General features: G+C 42.0%; 1 protein-coding gene across 1 annotated transcript in view; it reads left to right on the forward strand.

Moving 5' to 3' along the window:
- LOC138288572 (guanine nucleotide-binding protein subunit alpha-14) overlaps positions 1-24,961 on the forward strand; it is a 502,384-nt gene that overhangs the window by 249,556 nt on the left and 227,867 nt on the right. Inside the window, exon 2 of the mRNA XM_069230083.1 lies at positions 20,112-20,296. Within this exon, the coding sequence (XP_069086184.1) occupies positions 20,112-20,296 (185 nt within the window). The remainder of the gene's footprint in view (positions 1-20,111; positions 20,297-24,961) is intronic.

Consider the following 24,961-nt stretch of genomic DNA (forward strand, 5'->3'; position numbering starts at 1 on the left):
TAGAACATTGCTTGAAAAAGCAGGCACGTGTTCCTTGGTGTGCTTTAAGGTCATCTCTTGCAGTCAGCAAAGTGCATGAGCATGCAGTAATCAATTATTTCTGCACCCTATGGAGTGTAGCAAATATTTTTTTGCCCCAGTCCTTTTCCCTTTAAGTTGCATTCCCCCACAAAAAAGGAAAAACACAAGAAACAAAAAATGTTTTTTTTTTTTTTACAGAACCAATTTTTCTTACTTAAAAAAAATGACTAAATGTTTGTTTTGTACCTGAATGAGGGCAAGTAGGAGTGAGTGAAAGTGATGGACAGTACCTGATTGTGTAGTGGACTTGGACCTAGGGGTGGCCTCCATCTAGTCCCTGCAGCCAGGCCATCTTGGGTGGTCAGCACCTGCTGCAGAAGGCCTTAAGGTGTGTGCAGCGGGTGATGGCTGCAGGGCATGGCCTTGGCATCCACCTATCCTGCTACAGGCAGCCAACCACCACTATGCACACACACCCTTTGCCTGTGTGCAGTGGGGGTGGGAGGGTTGCTTCCAGTTCTGCACCCAATCAGCTACGGGTGACCAGTCCACTGTTGTATGTAGTGTCCGGACAGCACCATTCGGCTTTTAAACAGGCCATTGTTTTTTTTTTTCTTCTTCGGTACTGCAGACAGAGAACACAACCCCAGGACAAGCTTCACTGGCCCATGTGTTGGTGAAGCTTACCTTGGATTCGCAGTATCAGGCCATGGTGCTTGTCCTAGATCCACAATACCTTTTTGGGATCCCCATATCTTCCACACCTTTTTTCCAGCTAGGATCTGTGGCAGGCACTCAGATCACTTTGATCTGCAGATCAAATTTTGGAACCATGGATCTAAAAGGAGGTACGGGAGAAAAGCTTCCCTCACCCAGTTGTATTCCTTTCCCCTTTGACAAATACTGCTGTCTTTGTGACAGTGTTCTGAGGTGTGTCTCAACCATCCCCTCCTGACACACATTTCTGAGTATTGATCACAATAGGAGAGGTGCATTCACCCTCTAAACCACCAGGGTTTTCAGAGGTTGGGGGACCACCCCCATCCAAGGTCTGGCTCATTGCTTCCTTCAGTGCTTCCGAGAAGTAGATTGGGGGTTGAGGGTCAGAAAATCCACTAGACATGATTATTATATTTTTTTTCACAAGAATGTGGTGAGGACTGGATCGTCCTAGCATCAGACAGACTATGCCACCCTCCCCTGAAGGCCAAACAGTCTTTCTGCCCCCTCCCGGAATGGAAGGGAAAAAACCACACTAGGCACCACAGATTGATTATTTATTGTTTTTTAGCCTCGGGTGGGTCAGGCCTGTCCTGGAATCAGGCAATAGCCCACACCCCTAAACCGCGGCCATTGCTTCTGCCGTGAACGATTTACACTAGTGCCCCTTGCTGTATTCATAATTTTGTCTGCTTTTCAGAAATGCACAGCTTTCCAGAGTCATCACTTTCTCCCACAAAATTATAGTAGGTGAAAACCACAAAAATAGGAAATTTTAACTACTATTTGTAAATGGAAAACTGCAACTCTACATATTCCTGAAAGTGGGCTAGAGAGCACGCTGAGCATAGCAAACCTTTGCTTGATGCTGTTGCTAGAGGGGAAAAAACACAAATTATTGCACTTTTTGTTTTAAACACCCACCCCCCTCCAAAAGAATGTTGCTACATTTTGGGTGTATTCTTGTTTCCCTTTAGAGGAATTCAGAAACCCTAGGTACCTTTAGAATCCCCCGCATGTGAGAAAAACTCAAATTCAGCCTGGATACTTTTTGTGGGGAAAAAGTTGTGTATAATTAAGCACAAACTCCTCCAAATGTCAAACAAGCATTAGCAAAGCCAATAGGTCTCACCTATGCAAGAGCTATTGGCTTTTCTAATGTGTTTTAGTCATGTTGTACACCAGCATGGCTGCTGTTTAACATGGCTAAAGGTTAGTGGCATAGGAAAGTTGAGTGGGGTGTTGTAGAGTGGAATGACGAAGAGTGGAGCAGACTGCTGTAGAATGGAGTGGCAGAGAGTGTCGTGTATTGGAGTAGCATAGTGTGGAGTCACATAGAGTGGTATGGTATACACCGGAGTGGCGTAGAGTGCATTGGCATAGCGTGTTGCTGAGTATAGTGGTGTAGAGTGCAGTTGCATTGAATTCAGCAGCATACAATGCAGCCTAGTAGGATACAGTGGCATAGATTAGAGTGGTGCATAGTAGAGTACAGTTAAGTGGAGTGGCGCAGCAAAGTGGAATGGTGCAGCAGAGTAGAGTGGTGCAGAGTGCATTGGCATATAGTAGAGTGGCATGGTGTTTAGTGATGCTGAGGGCAGTGGCGCAAAGTAGAGTTGAGTGGCATAGAGTGGTGCAGAGTAGAATAGCACAGCGTGGTGTATAGTGCCATAGAGTGCAGTGGCTTAGTGTGGAGTAGTGCAGAGTAGAGTGAAGTAGAGTTCAGTGGCGGAGAGTACAGTGTTGCAGAGTAGTGTGTCTGAGTGCAGTGGCGTAGAGTACAATGATGCAGAGTAGAGTGCAGTTGTGTAGAGTGCACTGGCACAGAGTGAAGTAGAGTGCAGTGGCATAGGGTAGCTTTTTTCCAAGTAGAGTGAAGTGGCGTAGAGTGGAGTGGTGCCGGGTAGAGTGCAGTTGTATAGAGTAGCACAGAGCGTAATGGCACAGAGTAAAGTGGTGTAATGTGCAGTGGTATAAAGTAGATTAGAGTGGCGTACAGTGGACTGGCGTAGAGTGCAGGGGTATAGAACTGAGTGTTACAGAGTAAAGTGCATTAGCATAAAGAGTATTGACATAGATGTGTTGCAGAGTAGCATAGAGTACAGTGGTGTAGAGTGGAGTTGTGCAGAGTGGAGTGGTGTGGTGTGGTGTAGAGTAGGGTGTCGAAGAGTGCATTGGCATAGAATAGAGTGGAACAGGGTAGAGTAGAGAGGTGTAGCGTGAAGTGGATTGCAGTGGCGTAGAGTGGTGCAGAGAAGAGTGGAGTGGCGTAGAGCAGAGTATGCCTGGTATGGTAGCACATTGCCAATACAGACACCACGTTTTCAATTGAAAAGATCATTACATATGCACAGACATACAGTTTTACTAATACAACTATACAGTGCACAAACGAAAATGTGTGGACTTTACACTAGGTGATGCAATCATTTGTTTTGATCATAATAAAGTATTTGTTTCCAGCACACTTCAGAAATAACAAAAAATGTGCTTCATTTGTGTTCCTAATTCTAACATATTCTGGAATACTTACGCAGTTCATTTAAATGCTGTCATGTGCTTGAACATCTCTTTCCTACCCTCAGTATCCAGCAAGAGTGTCACATAAATCTTCTCACATTGAAGTAAGAGAGAGAAAAGTAAGCAAGTGCCCTCGGAAGACAGGGCCTGACATTTGACTTCAGTCTTTGAATGTACAGCAAATGTGATAAGATCAGAACAAGATTTAAAGACCTGTTTACAGAAAGGGAGTTTGTGGAAGAATACAGTGAACCTGGCTCAGGTAACTGGAAGGACACACTGAACCTGGGAAAAAACACAAATTATTGCACTGGACAGCCTGAAGCAAATAAAGCCAGCAAATAGCCAGAAAATGTGAGTTACAAGCCACAAAGCCAGTGGTAATCAACGGGTAGAACACATTTCTAGGTCAACTTTCTGAAAGTGCCCAAGATGTCTTTAGCAAACTAGACAGCTGGGCTGTCGGGTAGGGTGCTATTTAAAAAGAGTAAGGGAGGGGCAGCACGTAATTGGTTAAAGATGTTGTGTGAATCCCTTTTATTTCTTGTGAGGACTTGAGGGTAATGGCAGAGTTAAAAGGTTTGCATGGTCAAATTTTGTCCTTCAGTAGCAAGAGAGTGATGGGAGTAGTTTGAGTAGGAAAGAGCACAATATAAGGATATAGTGTATAGAAAGGCTCGTTTGTGGAATGTAACCCTGCCGCAGTCAGGAGCAGGTAAATCTCAACCATGCACCTCTTTGAGCTAGTACCATAAGTGTACCTGACACAAAGGTGATGAATACCTGTGCCTATTGGGAGAGCTAAAGGGCAGAATAAGAAGTCTGTCCAATTTCATTTAGGACATAAACATCACATGGCCAGGGAGCTTAAGCTCTGTTATTGCATCAATATGCTGCTTGGTAGTAGTGATTATCCCATGTGATCTTTTGTAACTTTAATTTTTTTAAACTTTGTGTTATTACGTTTTTCATTAAATCTTACAGAATATGAGAGACTTTGCTTCATCATTATTTCATGTTTCTAATGGGTGTTAACGACTTACTCTATGGGCACTGAAATGCTGTTAATAGGTGCTGTTGGAAATTATTTTTTTTGTATAACACTAGCAAAATAAAATATGTATGGGTACAGTTAAACTTAAATCGTCTGGAAGACGGCTGTTTACAAATCGTGTGTTTTGTTTCAGAAACATGCCAATTACAGTTCTCTTGACAAGTATGTTACAAACGAAAGGGGTAATGGGGTGAAGTGCTTGCTAAGGTCTGAGACCTTTCCAAGCATTTGACTGGCACCTTTTGTTCCTTTAATGCCTTATGTCCTATGTCTCATAATTTGTATTTTCCTCTAAAAGGTACATCGTTGGGCAAGGAGAATTTGAGTGGAACATGTGCTACTAACTAATTTATATCTTACCAAGAAGGATTGAATGTCTGTTATATTCTTGGCTCTCACTGTTTAGTGTTTAATGTTCTGTTGCGATCAAATTAATTATCCAAAATCTCTCTTCCACACCAGAAATGGTATTAAACTGTTAGCACTTTTGTAAATGATACCATAATATGCCTTTTGTGTACTCTTAACTGTCAACTGACCTACACTGTTTGCTATTCAGATACTGTTACTACAAGACATTGTGGATTGTAAGAAAGTATGACTTGGGCTCTCGGGGTGCTCATTGCTTAGCATTGGTTAGCTTTCTTGTCAGTCTCATGTTCTTGGTTCTTAATGGATGGCTAACCTTTCTCTTTCTATGTGTATTCGTCCCACCCAAAGAGCATAGATTTCTTGACATTATTTTGAACAGATGGCTTGTATCTTTCCACTACTTAAATTCAGGGACTTACTTTGCCTTAAGTACTTCATGGGAGTGCATGTGTTTCCTTACTCTCGCCACTTCTCTGTGTGCTGCTTTCCACTCTTACCCACACCCCTGTGCTCTTCATGTTACTCTCCCACCACGAGCTCATCAATTGCTTCCTCACTGTTATGAGGCCCTCTGTTCTGAAAATGCGTTTTTTGGCTCATTGTATCTATGTTTAGACTGACCTGACATCACAGCTGTCGTCGTGATCTATTGCTATTCCTACCAATTGTCTAATATACACCGAATGGCCTTGGCTCTTCCAGTATCCGTTTCACCCCATGCTATTGGCGGTTTAGTGCTTTATTCCACCTTCTCCTCCGTCATTCATTTAATTCTTTTGCAGACATTCAAAATAATAAAGAATCAGTCCTGTTACGATATTTGTTTTCACTGCAGCAGGGATTTAGTTTCTGATGTTTTTAGTTATTCCTTCACCGTCTTTTATACAGGTCTTCGGGTTTCTTAACTAGTTACATTTCTTATCAGCTCCCACTTTAGATTTGCCACCAACTCTGATGTTCAGTAAGCATCATGCATTTGTGTATATGTCCACACCAAGAGTTTACAGCAGGTTTGAAATACGCTGGCGATTTCATTGAGCTTAAACAACCTTTCAGCCAGACGTGTACCTTTTATTTTCTCCCGCAGGGCTCGAAAGCAATTCCTGCTAGTTTTCCTGATGTTCACTCAGCTCCGTGTTTTCTACTCCTACATTTGCTGTGAAAATTAGACTGGATCTCTCTGATCCCGTTTTAGCTAAACTTTCACGACTTCTAGTATCGCTTGTTAGTAGTGCTTCCTCTTTGAAGTCTGTCTCAATATCCACATTAGCCAGGCAGCCAGGAGTATAGGAAATAGGTAACCCGAGACCATGGCGCCTGAGCCATGTGTTATCACAGCCACAGAAGTTAAGTCCTGCTGCAGTACATGCAAGACTGATTTCTTAGCGAACTAGAGTCTACAGAATGCCACACGCATTGGTTCCAAAACAGTCATTGTCTTGGGCCCGTTTGAAGTGCTGACTACGCCAATGTCTAGAGTGTATGTGAGGCAGGAAATATCAACCAAAGCTTGTTCAAGTTTTGAATAACCGCTCTCATGAGATGTGCAAGTTGATATTTAAAAGAAGCAACACACACGTCTCCAGTTGGGTGATGTCAGAGAACTTTAATTGCAAACCACTGTGTTTCTGCCCTTATTGTGACAACTTAGATGGAAAGAAATGCTTCCCATGGGCATTGGCTGTTTCAGAGCCTCTGCTGCTGAATCCAAACATTTTAGCTCTGCAAAATCAGAAGCTCAAGCTTTGGATATTCCACTGTGTGCCTTCAATTGTGCATAGATTAAGTGCAGAATAATGTTATTTTCATCAAAATGGCGTTTTGTTAAAGAAGATGGACATTTCTCATAGATATTCAGGAGTCCTAACTTTTTATTTATTCATTTGAGGATATTAACAAATGTAGATCTAGCCTTGGTGGAATCACAAAGCTTTAAACAGAAAACAAGTTTTTTTGATACATTATCCAACAACCTTTATTGATTTACACAGATGCATATGCATATCACACTACTTCACACACCAAAACACACACGCAATGGCATTTAACCATCATCTCGCACACAACACTCCACCAAGATATATCTAATGAATAGGCATATACTAACTAACACACACACACACACACACACACACATCATGCCATTGTAAACACCAGTACATTATTACAAGCAGCATCACGGCCTCACACGTAAACAAATATCACACAAACACACACAATCAAAATTTGATTGACACTTCCAGTCTAAATCCTTTTGCAAAATAAGGTTTCACTGCTGCTGCATATGTTGTATGTATTATCATGGTGATTGGCACGCTGCCTGTATCTGACCTCTTCGTGCTATGTGTGGTTTTGTGTGTGTTGAGGGGTGAATGTTGCACTTCTACCACTGACATGTACCTGTTCTTTTTCTTAGGGATGCTTGTACTATTGCTAGTCATCTTGTGTGTTAAAACCTTGATAAAAACATTAATGTGAGGAAACAGCATCATTATGCATACATACATCTTCATGCATCATCACGCGTACACATTTTGAAGTTACAGTAGCGTAGGACCATGCATGTTTGCATATACATCATGATATTGGGCCACCGTAACATTATGACACATAAGTGCATGCACATGCATATAGGTTGCACGTCTTTTGCAGCTGCTGATCAGAATTAGATTTTTTTTCTTTTTTTGAACAGCAGTGGCATAAATGATTGGCAAAGCCAATAGGTTTGCACTGGCAAACCTAAAAGGTGAGACCTAATGGCTTTGCCAATGCATATTCTTGCGCCTGTGAATTGATCCAGTCTGCTTCTGTAAACAGCTTCTTCTTGTGGAACTATAGAATACAATGCCTGAAGGAAACCTATACGGGTTAATCTTATGATAAAACATGCAAACTGCCATCTACTGAATAATGGCTGAATGTGGTAGCTGGATGCACATGGCTTAATCAATCTGCAATTTGCAACTGCTTCATTTTCCCAATAAATCGGACTCTGTAGTTTGACCTGAGAAACTGTCAACAGCAAACGTGAAGTTAGTCCACCAATATTTGGAGAGAAGATCTGCTTCTTTAGTCAGTTTCAAAGTGTGTTCAAACATACATTTTGGCGGCTGAATACAGTTTGTCTTGTACCCCACACTCACCCGTAGGAAACCACACTGCCAGAATGTCTGATATGCTTTTGACTGATCGGAAATTCGCAACAGAGAATTCACTGTTACATCTACTCCACACCCTGAAAATAACAGCCTTTGACACCCAGTTGAAGAGAATTTAAGAAGCCCTTGTGCTGTGCAGAAGGGACTTTGTATGTATGCTTTATCCAAAAACCTTGCTTTGTAGTTGTCTCTAGGGTTCTGTGCTCCAGGACAGCACAGACTGGTTGGTTGGTAGGGTCTATTATGGGCTTACCAAAACCTCACATTGGGCTTACTGCCCGCCCATTGCTTACCAATGGTGGCTTTGTCATTTTTAGTTGTTTGTTCATTTCAGTGCCTTTCCTAGTCCACCCTTTGCTTGTGTCTCCCCTGTAGGATTATCTTTTAGTATCTCTTGGCTTGGCTGACTTCTATCCTTCCAATGCTCATTCTTAGGGCACTACTTTTTTATTTTTGGTTATGCACTCCAGAAGAGTGCATGAGTTTTTACAGCTCTCTCCTTTGTGTTCTTCTCCCCCTCCAAATATACGCCCCTCTAATCAATCAATCAGTTTTTATAAATCGCAACTTCTCACCCGTGAGGGTCTTAAGGCCCTCAGTGCCCCGGGCTGATGTTTACCTCTTGTTGAAAGCTCTCACGTATGTTTCTTCCCCATCCAAACTCCCCTTCCCCCGCACTGTTCTGCTTTATGTCTTGTGTGCTTCTCCCCTGGAAACCTTTAATACTTTTGTTGTGTGCTGCTTTTATCCTCATCCCCACCCACTCCCTATTTCTTCTCTTCTTTTCATATTCTTAAAAAAAATATATATACATATATATTTTTTTTTCTTTTGGGAGGACCAGGCAGCAAGTTGCTGCCAGCTCCTCCATCAGTTGCAATTTGATCGAGATTTGTCTCGGATCAAGGGAAATAAACATTGGCAAAGCCAATAGATATCACCTTTGGGGCATACTAGGTTTGGTTTTCCGCCTACCTGCACAGCATCCCCAATGCTGTGCAGCATGGCTAAAGGATTTTTAAAAAAGCCTTTGACACAGCCACCTGCTTCATTTTGTAGGCTCCTAGTGCCCTGTGACAGTTGACCTGTGCAATCAATCTAATTTACATCTAAGAAATATCTAAAGTTCCTCATCTAATGCTCGTTTTAAAATCAATTTGGAACGTGTCAGTTGTGCTATGTAGCACTCTACAGAGGTGGGCCTCTGGTCAGCACTTATCTGATCACCTCTGTGCCGCATTTCAGGTGCACACAAAGGTGACACTGATTTCTGGCTCTGTAAAAATGGGTAATTCTTTCATTCGAGGCTCTGTTTGTACAGATAACAATTTTAAAAAGAACATGGAGTTGGGATTTCTCTTGGTATGAAAGATGAAAGTCAAGCTAGAAAATATAGGACAAAATCAGTAATGTTTTTGCCCTTTTTAATTATAAAATAAATAAATAACAGCCCCAACTTCAGTAGGATTGCTACCTGGCTTGGGTTCTGTTGCTTCTCTCGTTCCTCTATGCTAGGAGTACTATTGTTTCTTCAGTGATTTGAAACATTGTTCATCCCGAAGCAACCTCTGCAGAGTTATTGGAGAGGCGCACGGTATGTGCAGCAGCAAGGCCCAAATTGTTCTTTGGAGAAAGGTCAACAAGCTCATTGGTAATCTTTGTCCTCTGGTAACACAATTACATTTGGTGCATAGTCTTCCTGAAAAATCACCTGCTCCTGCATATTCCAATCTTAGGCCCTGATTTATATTTCTATGGATATCTCAAACACGATTGATATTCTGTCTGCCATAGGATATCATGCAGTTGTAATACAGCGGACAGGATATCAGTCACTTTTGTGACTAAGTATCCCGTCTGCTGAAATATAAATCGGACCCTTAGTAATTTTACACATTGCTTTCCCATAGATTTCACTTTTGACACACAGACTTCTGAAACAAGTATTTTTCATATTTGTTGTGCTCCAGCATTGTTTTCGTTTGTATCATCTAGGTTTGTTCTATAAATATTTTTTAAAGTAGTACAAAGTTGCATTGGTGCTGCCAGAAAGGAATGCTTTAATACTGAAGGGTCCCATTCATTACCTAGAGTGCAGCCTGTTCTTTGATCTATGATGCTTTATTTTACTTCAGTGTGTCCTACGTAAATCGGTGACTTTTCAGTATAAATGCCGCTCGATATAATATTGTCAAACTAAATGCTATTTTTGCATCATGTCACTTTTGGCATGTACAGCATTTCTTGCTTAAGTTTTTCCCACCTTCACCCAAGTAAGTGAAAATGCTTAAAATTAGGTTATGGACATGCCTAAAGGGTTAACTCTGGCGACAGAGGGTGGGTTGCTTGCGCTCATACTTAGTTTTTCACACCGGGAACTGTACACAGGGCCATTCTACTGACACCAACAGCCTTGGTAGCCAAGAGGTGAGTGACTTCACCTGCGGGTGTGAAACTAGTTTCAGCATCTCAGGAATTCAGAGATGTATTCATTTATTTAAAGTTTTTTTTAAAGCGTATACAATGTCTAGATGCAGAAGAACAGTTTACCTAGAACTGAATTCATTTAAGTAAGGCAGAATTTTTATCTACAACAGTGCTTCCTAAACTTTTTAGAACCACGGCCCAATTTTTAGAATGACAATATATTGCAAATCAGCTAGCTTTAATGACATAAAGTCGGATTTTTTTTTTAATGTAACTAAAGCATTGTGCGGTAGCGCAGTGCACTTTACAGACATCAGATTTTCCATTTAAATGGCTATTAAATTTGCACAGACATACAGTTTTACTGTGCTAAATCCATGCAGCAACCTATGTGGAAATCAGGTTTTAGCGAATATTTATCATTTGTGTATCACAAAGCAAATTGTATTTAGTTTTTTTATCTTGTTAAAATCTTTGTTTCCATCACAATTCAGAATTACAAAAAATGCTTCATTTTTACTTTTCTAACTACCGAATGTGTATGGTTAATTTAAAAGTATTTACATTTTGTTGTGTGTCACAAATAATGACATATTACAGCATTGCCTTGCACACTCTCTGTACTCCAGCAAGATTGTCACATAAGACACTTTACTTTTTCTTTCTTTGACTGCAAAGAGAGAAGGGTTTGTAAACACTAATCTTATGTTAAAACTATAAGTGTCAATTTGTGTGAAGATGTAGCCTGAAATGTGAAATCCAGCAAATTGGGCAAGATGAGTACAGAACTTAAAGCATCTTTATTTATTGCTTGGGCTTTCAGGCCCCACCAGAAATCAGCTCCTAACCCACCAGTGGGTTGCAATCCACAGTTTGAGAAACGCTGACCTAGAACAAAGCTTGGACAGACGGCGATAGATAGCTCAGAACAATAATAAGCAAACAGAGCAAAAACTTCAGAGTCGCAAATAAGCAAGTTAACAGTGGTATTCAGAGATTTTGATGCGCAGAGGCAGGCAGTGACTTGGCGTAACTTCAACACAAGCAAGTATGTAGTTACTGTCTAAGTCCTGTAGGATCGGCAAGTGCATAAGCATCTCTTGAGTTACAAGTAGGCTAAGATTTGCGTTTCCTGGAAAAAAAGATTTTTAGGGCAGCAGACATCCCATTGGCAGATTACATATATTAAAAATAGAGTCATATTCTATAAAGGAGATGGATACAAGTAGAATGTTGCCAACAACCTGGGTCATGTGATGAGCAGCTATATGATATAGGTAACAGCCATCAACGTTCGAGATCAGAATTTGACTAGGTCCAGGAGGTGGGAAATGGTGGGGTGAGAACAAAGAGCTTAGATCCATTTTTAAGCAGGCAGGGACAAAGTGGTACAAACGGGACGCACCCAGGGAAGAATTAGAAAGAGGTGCATTTGTGGGTGAAGGCCAGTATTTCCAATAATAGCGAGTTGGAAGTGTGGAGATGTCAAGTGCCTCCAGAGGTTTTCATTTTTCTAGTGAGACAGCGTTTGTGAACTATACATGCAATTATATTGGTGATCTGCTTCCAGTGGACAGTTAACCTAATGGGTGCAGAACTGGAGGCATGCAGTCAGAATGCCTAACCCTCTAGACTAGTCTGCTAATGTGTACTGAAAGACTTTATGTGGTGCATAAAGAATTTTATGGTTGCCAGAGAGGACAGCGTTTCCATTGCCTAATCTTGCTGAGATCAGAATTTGTTGTTTGAGTTTGGGTTACTTGAATTATAAACTATTGGGCCTGTTACACGTGCTCTTCAGTTGTGGAAGTATGATGTACTGCTGGGAAGTCGATCTCCATTTAATTTCACGGCATGACACAGTATTCGTAACACAGTCCATATTGTGTTAGCATGAGGGGCTTTAGACTAGTTCTGCCAGAGCTGAGAAATCAGTTGATTAATTGACATGTATATAGCATGTGGTATGCTTTTTTTGCATTTAGGGTGACAAGCAGTGCCTCGACAAGTAATACTATATCATCGCTTTTTTTTTTTTTTTTTTATTGGATGGACCCAATGTGTCTCCCATGAGGGGGTTGCATGGACCACAGGGCAAAGCAATAGGCACTTCCTTGGTCGCTGCATTGTGGTCCAGGCTTGCAGCGATTAAGGGGACGACATTTCTTGGTGCTGAAGAGACCTATAAGTTTAAGTGCGATTTTGGAACCCCAAATGCCGAAGACCCTGCTGTGGGTCTTACTCGCACACTGGTTGTTGCGTATAATATGGGGCTGGTATTGCATCATGTTGTGGGGCTGATTTTTTCTTTCAGTCCATCCCTGTTCACTCTGTGAGAAACAGCAAATACTTAAGCCTAAATGGTGCGTTTTTTACGCCTTGGTGTAATTGTGAGCTCACTTGCATGTCTTTGTGCCTGTATAAGGGCATTCTTACACTGGATTTTTAATGTGGTGCCAGCACATATTTCTTATTTCTTTTAGCTCTTATGTGCACCCGGGGCTAAGAAAGGTAATCTTGCACACGGGCTTCACTCGCTGGCATTGTTCTCATGTACAATAATAATGTCCTTTGACTTCAGCTAAGATAGTGGTTCAGCTTTGCAGGAACAATTCATGAGGCCTGGGGCCTTGAGACTGCAAGCAGTTTAATTTCTTAGTTTCGTAAAAAAAAAATCAGGTGTAACGTGAGGACAGCAAAATAATCCTTGCCAGACTTGAGACTCGGGAAACACACTGGACCCACTTCCCCAATTCGGCCATATTTAGTTATTTTACTTTCGTGCCATTAACTAACTTTCAGAAGCAGATATTGTGATATTAGCTATTTGTTTTCATGTATATCCAATGGTAGAAACATTGCTGAAGGACGTAATGTTGCAGAAACATTTTGTGACATGTGGTGCATGTGTGCTTTTATGTTTTTTTTCTCTGGTCCCAGACTTCTTTGATGGTTTAACAAGAAGCTCAAAAGGGAATCGAATAAATGTTGTTGCCTTCATATGCATTGTTTTTCACGATTTGTCTTTTTAAACAGTCTAAAAAGCAGCATAAAATATCTCATCTTGAGGTTTAAATTACAGAATTAACTGTGCTTCCAAACAACTTCTCACTAGTTCTTACAATCCTTCACATTCAGCCTGGTAGGGGAAATCACTAGATTCATCTCCCAATATATTTGTTGGAAATTGTAGAAATTTTTGCAAAGCTGTCAACACCATAATGGACGGAAAGCCTTGGATAACAAGCGCACACTAAAACATGAAGTTGTTTGAAAAGTTAGAGAAGGTTATAAAATATCCTATAAAAACGTTGGCTGTGTTACTTTAAAAAATGCTCAAAGATGGAGGCGTGGGGAGTATTGGTTTGGAGGCAAGTTTTCATCGTGGTGGGCCTGAGTGAAGGGCCTAGCAAACGTATTAAAATATTGTATGTCTAAAGATTGTCTGTGGTTGACTGTGCTTGCAGTGTCCTGAAATCCTGAATCTGCCCTTTGAGGGGGCATTGTGTCACTACTTTTACCATGAATATTTTCAAAGTATAAAATTATTTTGCTAGAAATCTGTCCTTTACTAACATGAAAGGGGGTGGTAGAAGTGTCAGCCTGCAGAAATATGCCAGGGGAGAAAGCATTTGTTTTTGCTTTAAACTCAGTAGCTACTGGTGCCTGGTCCCACTGACTTCTTGGCCAACTGATGGCTGAGTACCTTCTCTGCTAGCGTGACTTGCTTCTGTCTCCAATGGCTCCTGGAGAAGATAAGCATTTGTCTCCTGCTTACTGACTCTTGTTTAAAGATTCCTGTTAGCTACTCACATGCCTGTACGTTATTACATCTTCTGCCCCTACTTTGCCTGCCCCTACATTGCTTGTACTTTAGCATCTGACATTACATCGTTCTGAAGAGAGACCAAAATCCCATTTTTAAGGTAAGGTAATTGTTGGAAATCGCCCTTATTGCTGGGTTATCCCCAAACGTTTTGCCTTCTTCCTCCTATTTTTTCAGATCCGTTTTTGAAAGTTTATTGCCTCTGCGCACTTTAGCACTGCTGATCACTGCTAAAGTGCAAGTGCTCCCTATGTAAATTGTATTGGTGATTGGTTTATCCATGATTGACATTGTTGATTTACTGGTAAGGCCCTATTAAAGTGCACCAGGGGTGCCCAGGGCCTGTACATCATGCTACTAGTGGGCCTGCAGCACGGATTGTGCCACCCACATGAGTAGCCCTGTGAACATGTCTCAGACCTGCCACTGCAGTGTCTGTGTGTGCAGTTTTAAACTGCCAATTCAACCTGGCAAGTGTACCCACTTACCAGGCCCAAACCTTCCCTTTGTATACATGTAAGGTAGCCCTAAGGGACGCCCTAGGTAGCCCCATGGGCAGGGTGCAGTGTATGTTTAAGGTAGTCAAAAAACAGAGCAAGAGGGCTAGAGTATCAGGAGATTTAAGACAGAAAAGCTGGTCCTGTGTACGATACTCCCATAAAGATTACAACAAAAAAGAAGTACACAGTTCCAAAACGAAATAGAGAAAAAAATACTAACGTAACACATAAAGGACTGTCCCTGTGAATCTGATCTAGTTGGAACAAGAGCCCTGATTCACCAGTTGGTGACATGCTTCATCGTTGGGCTTTTGCTCCTTGTCAGGCCGGTGCTGCAATGCCTGACGGACCCCTCAAGGGGGCTCTTTGCCAGAGATCTTTTGATGTAGAAATGCCGGTTGATGAATGCTAGAATGTGGGATTGGTACAAAAATATGTGATGTTAAAAATGACTAGAGGTATAAAGAATCAGTGTTTTAATAGAGATTAAACCTCTGTCATGGTTAAAAAATAGTAATGTAAGGGGAAAAAGATTAGTTGTAATGCCTAATCAACCCTAATAAAAGAGATATTGGAAAAATACAGTCCCTATAGTCAGAGAGTGTGTGGAGTGCAAGTACAGCGATCCCTATACTGCCTCAAAAGAAAGATCAACATGTTTCTCAAATTTAAAGTCAATAAAAATTGGTGCGATTCATCAGGACAAAACCTACCTAATCCTCATATTTCATTGAACCTATAGTTGGGTTACTCACAGGAACCCTCCCTATATTAAAAGATGGGCCCCATCATGTTGAATCATTAGGTCTACCTGGGGCTATCACGACGTCGTGATCAACAAAACCAACAATTCATATCAGCTGCAGCGTTGCGGGACAGCTATGGTGTCGAAGACCTACAAAACAGTACCTTTGGAATTGCAGGGCGTCGTAATCCCCGCGGTGAGCTCCAGAGAGCGGTGTCACTGATGTCCCCTTGTTAGTTCCAGAGTCAGTGCGAGGATTGTCGGGCCCTTGAAGTCACACACGTTGCAGATCGAACTCTGGGCTGAAGTCACTATATTTGAGTGAAGTTAGTTTTTAGTTTGTGAGTTTGAAAATGCCACTTTTAGAAAGTAGGCATTTTCTTGCTTGTGGATTCCCCGCCTGCGTCAGTTTGACAGTTGGGCTGTTCACACCTCTCCTCTAGACAGTGACACAAAGGGAGCTGGGGTGTAGCCTGCATACCTTGATGAGCCATCTGAGCTACAGTGGAGGGAGGAGTGGACGCTTGCACCTGAAAGGACTGTGCCTGTCCTCACATAATGCAGTCTCCAAACCCCTGGTGTATGACTGGGGCCTGGCCTGGACAAGGAAGGATCTTGCAAACACTTGAGACTTTTCTTTGAAGTTTGCCAACTTCAAAGGCAGAACGGGGTATAGGAAGAAGACCCAAAACCCCAGACTTTTAGAATCTTTCTGGATCAAGAAGAACCACTGCCAAAGAGAAGAGTTGGAAGAGGATTACTGCCCATGGAAGGGTAAACGTTGCTGTGTATCCTGCTTGAGATAGTTCTCCAAGGGCTTGGAGTAGAGCTTGCCTCCGGTTGGAAGTCTCAGGGACACCAAAGACTTCAGTTTCATCTGCCTACAGCACTGGTAATGGTGTGTTTTGTGCTGTTCAGGAAGAAAAACCACAGTGACGCACCAACGACGCTGCTGGTCTGCACCGTGACCTGCCGATGCTGCTTGGAGTCGCATCGACCCGCCCCGCCCCGCCCCGCCTCGCTTCGCACCGCAACCCTGGTCTCACAGCTGCCGCCATCTGCCACCACCACCAAGCCGCTGCTTGCACCGTGATCTGTGGGCCCCGAACTCTGGCATCACCTTGCTCACAGCACTGCCTGAGCATCCCGAGGCCGCTGCTCTGGCTGACATAGGCGCCACTGCCTGCACTGTGGCCTGTGGACACTGCTCGTGAGGTACACGGATCACCGTTCTGCACCGCAGGCCCGGTCGACCGATGCAAGCACCATCGACTCCATTGTCATCACCAGGCATCCCTGTCTGCACCGCGACCTGTGGACACAGCACAGAGCCTGTCCCACACTGCACCACCGACTTAGGGCTACCGACGACAGCGCTTCAGCAACGACGCCGCTGCCTGCACCATGACTTGGTGACACCACACATCGCAGCGCCCCGCTTTACACCGCAGCCCTGGTCTCACTGACACCGCTAGATGCCGTCACCGAGCCACTGCCTGCACCGTTGCACCGTGACCCATGGGCACTGCACATTGCATCATCCCGCTTCGCACCGCAGCCTCAAAGCCATCCACGCCAGCACTCCTGACTTCATTAGCCCAGAGTTCGATCTGTAATGCGTGCAACTTCAAAGGCAGACGACCTCCGCACCAACCTCTGGAACCGACGCCAGCGATGACACTCTCTGGATCTCATCGTGAGGATTACGATGCCCTACAATTCCAAGATACAGTTTGCGGGTCTTCCCGACACCGTAGCTGGCCCGCGATGCAACTGTTGTACTTGTTGCTCTCAATGCCGTAATAGCCCCAGGCGGAGCTATCGACCTTAAGAACTGTATTTGAAGTTAATTCTTGCTAAATTCATATCTTTATTGCTGTGTGTTGGATTTTTCTCATTTTGGTCTTGTTTTACACAGATAAATATGGGCTATTTTTCTAAAACTGGTGTGGTGTCCTGGTGTAGTGTTTTCACTTCATTACTGTGTGTTACATGCAAATGCTCTACACATTGCTTCTGAGATAAGCCTGACTGCTCATGCCAAGCTACCAAGGGGGTGAGCAGGGGTTATCTGAGTGGGTATCTCCTTTATGCTGACTAGAGTGAGGGTCCCTACTTGGACAGGGTGAAAACTGACTGCCAACTAGACACCCCATTACTAACTGTAATCTTACACTATTTTTATTTAAGTACCCTTTAACATATTTTACATAACTTTACTGTGATGGTGTACTGTTAAGGAATGTAGTAGGTGTGAAACACTCACACCAGGCCCTATTCTTACCAGACTCCACAGATTCCTATTATTGTTCACTTGACTTCACTTTTAGTGAGATACATTCAATAATTATGAGTAGGCAGGACCCACTTTCTTACTGCTGTTTTTTTCTGGACAAACGATTCTTGCATTCAGTGAATCATGACTCCCAACCTGAAATGTTTTGTGTTTATTGAATTTGAGGCTCGGCATCAGCAGTATTTGTGGTGCCTCACAGTGACAAAGATAAAAGATAATTTCCTGGTGTCTGGAGTAATACTCCAGACCCACAGACACTAAAAATCTCTGTGCTATTAAACCATCTTGGTATGCAACTGCCCTTCAAAGGATCTTCTGCTTAATTTTCCCACCTTAGTGTATTTTATTCCTTTGGCCCTCTAAAGGTTTTTGAGACCTGAAGTATTTGTTCAATGGCAAGAAGCTTTTCTTACTCTTTACATGCAGGAGGAGGATTCTCCTACTTTTAGTGCATGATGAAGAATAGGTTGTTTTGTTGTTGTCATGGTCACCATGAACTCCTTCTGAATGTAGGGATTTTCTATGGCTTCTAGCAGACGTTATGTGTAATATTTCCTGCTTCTTGTGTTGATATTTCTTCATCATCCTCATTTAGGACAGCATGGCTTGTTGCTCATGTGAAAGTAATAATTTTTGGCAGAGGTGAGGGGAGGTACAGTGCTGTGGACATGATGTGGCCTGTGGACCTACCAGCCAGGATGTGAAGTTTAGGTTGGGGGACACAAGGTCAGGGCAATGTTTGGGTCGGAGATTCATGGGTCCTTAGTATCCCTCCAGTTGTCCCTGTATTTGTTGAGGTGGTTCACTATTATTTGTTTGTAGGCATCCACTTGGTACATGTTCTGATGCCCTGTTTCAGGTGTTGACCATGTGTTGAACACCATACTCTCAAGATCCTATTTCTGTTTTAACAGCAAATGATACTCGTCCTTTATGGCAACTCGTTTTGATATTGATTCAGCTGAGATATACTTTACTTCAAATTGAATGCCTCACTTTTTAAAAGCTGAGGCAGGGCAAGCCCAAGGAAGAGTTTCCCCAGGTGGCTGCCTTACATGTATTCCAAACCATCTCTGTCCAGGAAGCTGCCTTACCCTGAGTGGAGTGACCTTTGATCAGTCATGACAAAGTGTTAGGAAAATAATTCCTGCCTTCATATGTACAGATTTAACTGCTCAGGATAGCATGGGAATTTTTTTTTTTTTTTTTTTTTTTTTTTAACCTGACGGTCCCTAAAGTTGATGAAAACAAGGTGCCCTGACGAAGGGTGAAGTAGGTTCAAGATAGATGAACAAAGCTCAGTGCATATACAGAATATGTAAAAGAAGGTATAAGTGGGAAAAGGGAAAACACAGACCGTGTAATGGCCTGTTCCTGGTGTGGTGGAAGCAAGGGCTAACTTTAGAGAGACATCGTTGATCAAGGAGAACAACCTTGGTGTCCTGGAGAAACCTCTAAAAAGTCTCCTGACATAGCCCGATCAATGACTCACCATTCTACCTCCTGAAGTTATAGCTATTAGAAATGGCTCAGAAATGTGGGGCTAGCAGTATTTGGTAGATCAGAAGAGACAGACTTCGATGCCCACAGAGATAATTTGTTGGAGAGAGCCATGAACGACTTATCACTTATTCTCAATGTTGTGAAGTAGCAAGGGAGCCATGGTGTTTATACATACCTTCTAAAACACTTGCCCTTAAACTGATTGACCACACATGGAGGAGACCACCAGACCTCTCATGAACTCTCCAAATTGCCAAAATCCTAAAGAATTGCAAAATCCAGGAAATAAACAATTATAGGAGGATGGGCTTTTAGACTTCTCTCAGACATAGGCACTCAAGTTGTATATTAATGACTCGGATCAGGAAAATTAATTAAGTAGCAGTGGTGAGAACAGGTCAGGGAACATAAAGTTGGTGTGATCAAAGGTGGACGTAAAGCTGTGTATGTGAATGGAGACTGGCTACTTAAAAATCTGATAAAAAACTTTTATACGAATCGGATATATTTTAATTGCTCTGTCTACTTTTAATCTGAGCCAACCATACCCGTTCGTTTCTCTGCCAGTCCTATTGTAGCCCTCCTGAGTGTATAGAATATAATATTTCTTCAACCAGTCTACTTTACTGCCTTCTGTCCATTGATTTTAACCCTTAAGTCTCACCCTCATCATCTTTCCTTAATTCAGTTTTGTTTTTATGTAGAGTTCGGTAGTCTTACAAATTTTCGTGCTTGTTTTAAGTATGTTCACCCACTTTTTGGCTGCAAGGGTTACTGAAAAGGTCAGAATCCACATCAGTATTTTGTTTTGTGCGCCGTTCCTGACAGCCATGCCGTGATTACCAGGCCAGTAAGAAGAGCTCTGTAGCTTCACCCATATTGTTGAATGTGTTTTTGCCACTGCAACAATGTTGGACCTATTGCCCACTGGTTTTTCTGATAACCTGTGTTTGTGCTGTATTTTTGCAGGTACAGGAGAGAGCGGAAAGAGCACCTTCATTAAGCAGATGAGGATCATTCATGGATCAGGGTACACAGACGAAGACAGAAGAGGCTTCACAAAGCTGGTTTACCAGAACATATTTACCTCCATGCAGTCGATGATCCGAGCAATGGACACCTTAAGAATACAGTACACCTCTGAGCAGAACATGGTAAGATTCTCAATTGTTATTTCCAGAAGTCATTTGTTGTTTTCTCGGACCTTTATTTTACTTGATCTATGTCCAGGTGGATAGTAAAAAGTAAACATGTTGTTAAAGGAAATGCTGATCATGCCCTTTGTGTCTTTGCCATCCCAGATAGCACCTAGTGAATTGACTCTAGTTATGGGTTGAAAGTCATTAAACAAACGAATGGTGTAACTGGTTTGCACACGGAGTGCTTATTCAACATAGTTATATTGGTTGGTTTGAGATGACTTTAAAGCAAAATTCCTTTTGACAAATTATTAATTTTAGCGGTGGCCTGGCATCTGGTTGAGCTCTGTTAATTCTGTTCTGTATGTGGGTGCCTTTTGGGCTACAGTTCTTTATTTTATAACATGAGTGTTGACATTTAATGCAGTTATCCAGTTTGTCGGATAACATTGCCTTTCTAAGAGTTTTCTTTGCTTTAAAATGCTTTGTTTGTTTGTACTTTTGTGAGTGCATCTTCCATATGGCGAGTTAGTTGATATACAAGGTGCCATATAGTAAGGATTGCCGTACCTGTCTTTGGCGTAATTTCTTTAGGTGTGAGATCTTCCTCTCGTTCATATAAACAAGATTTTAAACCCCACTTCGTTTTCTGGAAATAAAAAAAAAACGGAAGATTGATTCTGAGACATTGAAATTGTATGTTATACCCATGTACTTTAGTTCATTTCACTATTCCTAAGACTTTAACAGGTCATAGATGTTCGCTAGTCTTATACTAATACTGTGTTAAATTTGAATGAGAGGCCAATATCCGGAATGAGAAATTCAAATCTGGGTATTGTTCTGTTGACGTAATAGAAAAGCAAAACCTGTTATTCATTGCTGTGATGTAACTTCTTATTTGGTCTTACTGTACGTTGTACGGACCGCTTACGACCCGAGAGGAGTAGAGGAAGTGGAGATCAACCACCTTGCTGGATGTCCAGAGATCCAACACAAAACTGAGAAAGGGGATGTGATGCTGGGCTTTTGCCACCCACTTCCTCTCCCCTACTTCTCATAGGTCTGAACAGACCTGCGAAAAGGAGTGTTTTTCGTATACTAAGAAGTGTCTGTTGATGAGGAAGACCAAGATGTCTATGGCTCCCTCACGTCTCCATTCCACCCTGCATATCTGGTCCGTGGGATCAATTTACAGATGAAGGGCTCATGGGAGGATGGTGGGGGAGAGCTGTGTGGTTACTTACAGCCACTTGGTAGAAAACGCTACTTAGTTTTATCTGTTCACCTGTAATTTCAATATAGATTATTATTGAAGTGATTATTTTCAAAGCCCTTGTGTATTCTAACCAGAAAAAACTTGCAAAATTGCATATTGTTATATCTAAGAACATAATACCCAGATGTAAAACTGTCTTGCATTTTCTGAAGTGACTGAACGCAAGGGACTTTTTAGTACATGGATATTGTGTGTACCTGTAAACTGCCTGACAGAAAAACTCACTCCAATTTACCCACCCTTACTTGTTGCCCAAGTCATCCTATCACACCTTGCCCTCTCCCTTGCAATGCCATGCTCCTAAGTACATATACATACAGAAATAAAAAATGAATAAAAGGTTAATGTTTTAAAATGCTTTGCAATGTAAGGAATTTGAAATTGGAATCTAAGTTGGGATCCTGATCTTGATTCCTGGGAGAAACGCAAGTACAGCACAAGGGGTTCTACTATGGATGATTGGTGGCCTCAATTAAAGAAGCCCTGGTTTACACCAACAAAGGAAACATTCATTTAGAGCAAAAGACAAAGTAGTATAGTAGAATCTAGCATATTGCATTCTTCCTATTAAAAATTCCCTATATTTTTCTTTGTGAATTAAATACAATTGGTTTAAATCCTAGAAATTGCTTAGGGGAGGGTCCCTGGTTTCCAGTAATGATTCATTGGGGGAGAGGGTATTACAGAAGTCAAAATGTTAAGAACCATGGTAGTACACCATTTTAAATATTTTAAAAAAAAATTCTTTTCATAATGAGAGAAACCGTTATGGTAGCCTCCAAATCCTTGTTGCAGCACAAATGAGAATCAAGTAGATAAAAAAGGATTGATCCAGGGCTGCCTGCATGCTTAAGAAAAGGTTTATTCAAGTACTAGAGTGAAACTGTTGTCCTTTGTGAAGTATAAAATAAATTACAATTGATAATTCTGCCTTAATAATTTTAATCTTTTTTAAACATTTTGTTAATGTTCTGCCTATTAGGCCTTTTTTTGCCACTCTAGAGGTCTTTCATCAAAACAGAGCATCAGTTTACGGGCACCCACCCTACCTGATTGTACGTGCTCACCACTGCCATTGTTTTTAGGTCTCAGCTAGACAGCACATGCCTGTCTATAAGAGACATGTTGTATTCAATATGTGGGCTTCAGCCTGCCAATAGCCTTCCCATCTGCTGGCTCCATTGTCGCTCTCATATCATTTCTCCCCGTTTGTCTGTGGCATGCATCATGCCTCTTCCTGTGTTGAGCCCTCCTCTACAGCATGGACCAATTACTAGTGTCCATGCATTGCTCCCATTGCACTTTTAGTTTTAGGAACTACTTTTTTCATTGTTTTTGAGCACTTCACAGAAGCACTTGTGTTTTCACTCGCTCCGAACTCTGTTTCTGTAAACAGGCCTGTAAATATTATCTTGTCATATTTGCTGTGTATTCAAAGACCGAGATCAAATGTCAGATGCTGTTTTCCTAAGGGCACCTGTTTACTTTTCTTTCTCTTACTTGAAAGTGAGTAGGTTTTTTTTTGTTGCTGTTAATGTCCTAGTGTTGCTTGCCTGTTCCCCAACCTTATGACGCTTTGCTGCTTGACTCATCCCTCCCACCCCTTCCCTCATCTCTGCTCGCCCCCTTCTTCCTTGTTTTTGCTTGTTCCCCGATTTACCCTCCCACGTCAATGCTTACTTCCCTGCCTGTTCTTGCTTGCCCATTGTTTTTGCTTGCCTCATTCCTAAGAAACACAACACAGCTTTCACAGTTGTTTCGACCATAACTGCTAGTTTCTACTTTGATTTTCATCTCAGAGAGATGCTACATTTTGAGGAGAGCCCATTAGGGAGTTGCCTTCAGCTTTAGGGCTCAGAAACCCAGACTTTTCTCATTGTGCAAGGCTGGCCTGAAGAGTGCAGTAGTGCCAGTGCAGTGACTTCACCTCACAGGTAACTGATGTAATGTTTTTACAAAATGGACAAGCTTGGGGAGAAGGGCAGCTGGGATGCATTAGCTGTAAAAGAGCCAGTCACCAAGGCCCATACCATGTCAAGAGGCAGAACCCGGCACCAGGGGCTTCTCTGCACATTATTTTCCTATTATTTGCATTTTACAGCACTTCATAGGAGTGCCTGTGATTGCCTGCAGCCCCACCCCCTCCCGCAATGAGTTGCTTGAAAGCGCTGCAGACAGTCTGTGATCATGGGCGCATACTCCTTTAAATGTAAATGTGAGTAGCCTGAAAAGATTTACTTCCACTTCACGGTACTTTAGTCATCTATGCTCGCCACCTGTCACATGAACATTCCACTGTTTTCTTGAGCTTCTGTAAAGGCAGTAAATACATTGAAGCAATTCTTCTGGCCCCCTTCATTCTTGTGCTCTGGGCGCCAAGTGTAATTGCGTGCTCCCTGAAGTTCCATAAAAGCAGTTGTGAATGTTTAGAAAAGCTGCAGTTTGAGGCTCGGATCCCGGTGTCAGCGGACACCCATGTCTCCAAGTGCTCCCCAGATACTGTAACTAGCTAAAAGCTTTTGGAGGTAGTTATTGTCCTAATATTTGCAATTTAAAGCAGTCCGTGAGAGTGCATGTTGTTTCTTGCCGCCCCTCTGACTCCCATGTTGCATTACGTGAAATCGTTGCAGACACCCTGTGTGGTCATGGGCGCATATTCCAGTATTTCCTTGTTGTTTTAAGAAGGCACTGGCAGGGTGAAGGCTTTGTTTTAGTAGACATAATACCATCTACAGGCCAACCCTTGATTTTAAATATTTTATTGCAGTTTTGGGGATTTTTACAGTACGTTTAAATATCTTGGCAGCGGGACCTCTGCTGTCACCAAATAACTGAAGAACAGCATTATAGATTAGCTCCAGGAACATTCCGAACCTTATTTACATATTTATACAAGGCTTCATAAAAATGAATGTTTCTCAAAAACGGCTGACGCATATGTTCCTCGAAAATGAAAACATTAGATAAGTTATGCTACATCTGCTTGTATGGCGATTTTATGGCTGTGCTATTAACTTGGTTCAACCTAGAGTGCGGTTAAGAGGGTTGTTTCAGTTCCTTCATGCAACCCTAAACGTATCCCAGAAACAACAAATCTAATAAACAAAATTGCTTTTTAAAAAGTTTCTATCCTGTGTCTTCGTGGAGGACTTCATATGAGAAATTGTATTGTTTCAGAACATGTTTTGCAGGAAAAGAAAAATATTTTTCACACTAGTCTTTGTAGAATCTTAAAACGTTATACCCTTTATTATTGTTTATATATTTTAAATCGGCATCTTCATTCAATAGGCTCCTCGAGGTACCGTTACTGTTACTTAGAGAGGTTATATTTGGTACTAGTTGAGATGGTATTAGTATAATGTTCACTGTTGTTTATCTATCGAAATGTCTGTCACAGC

The sequence above is a fragment of the Pleurodeles waltl genome, chromosome 1_1 (assembly GCF_031143425.1).
Source record: "Pleurodeles waltl isolate 20211129_DDA chromosome 1_1, aPleWal1.hap1.20221129, whole genome shotgun sequence".
Taxonomy (NCBI): Eukaryota; Metazoa; Chordata; class Amphibia; order Caudata; family Salamandridae; genus Pleurodeles; species Pleurodeles waltl.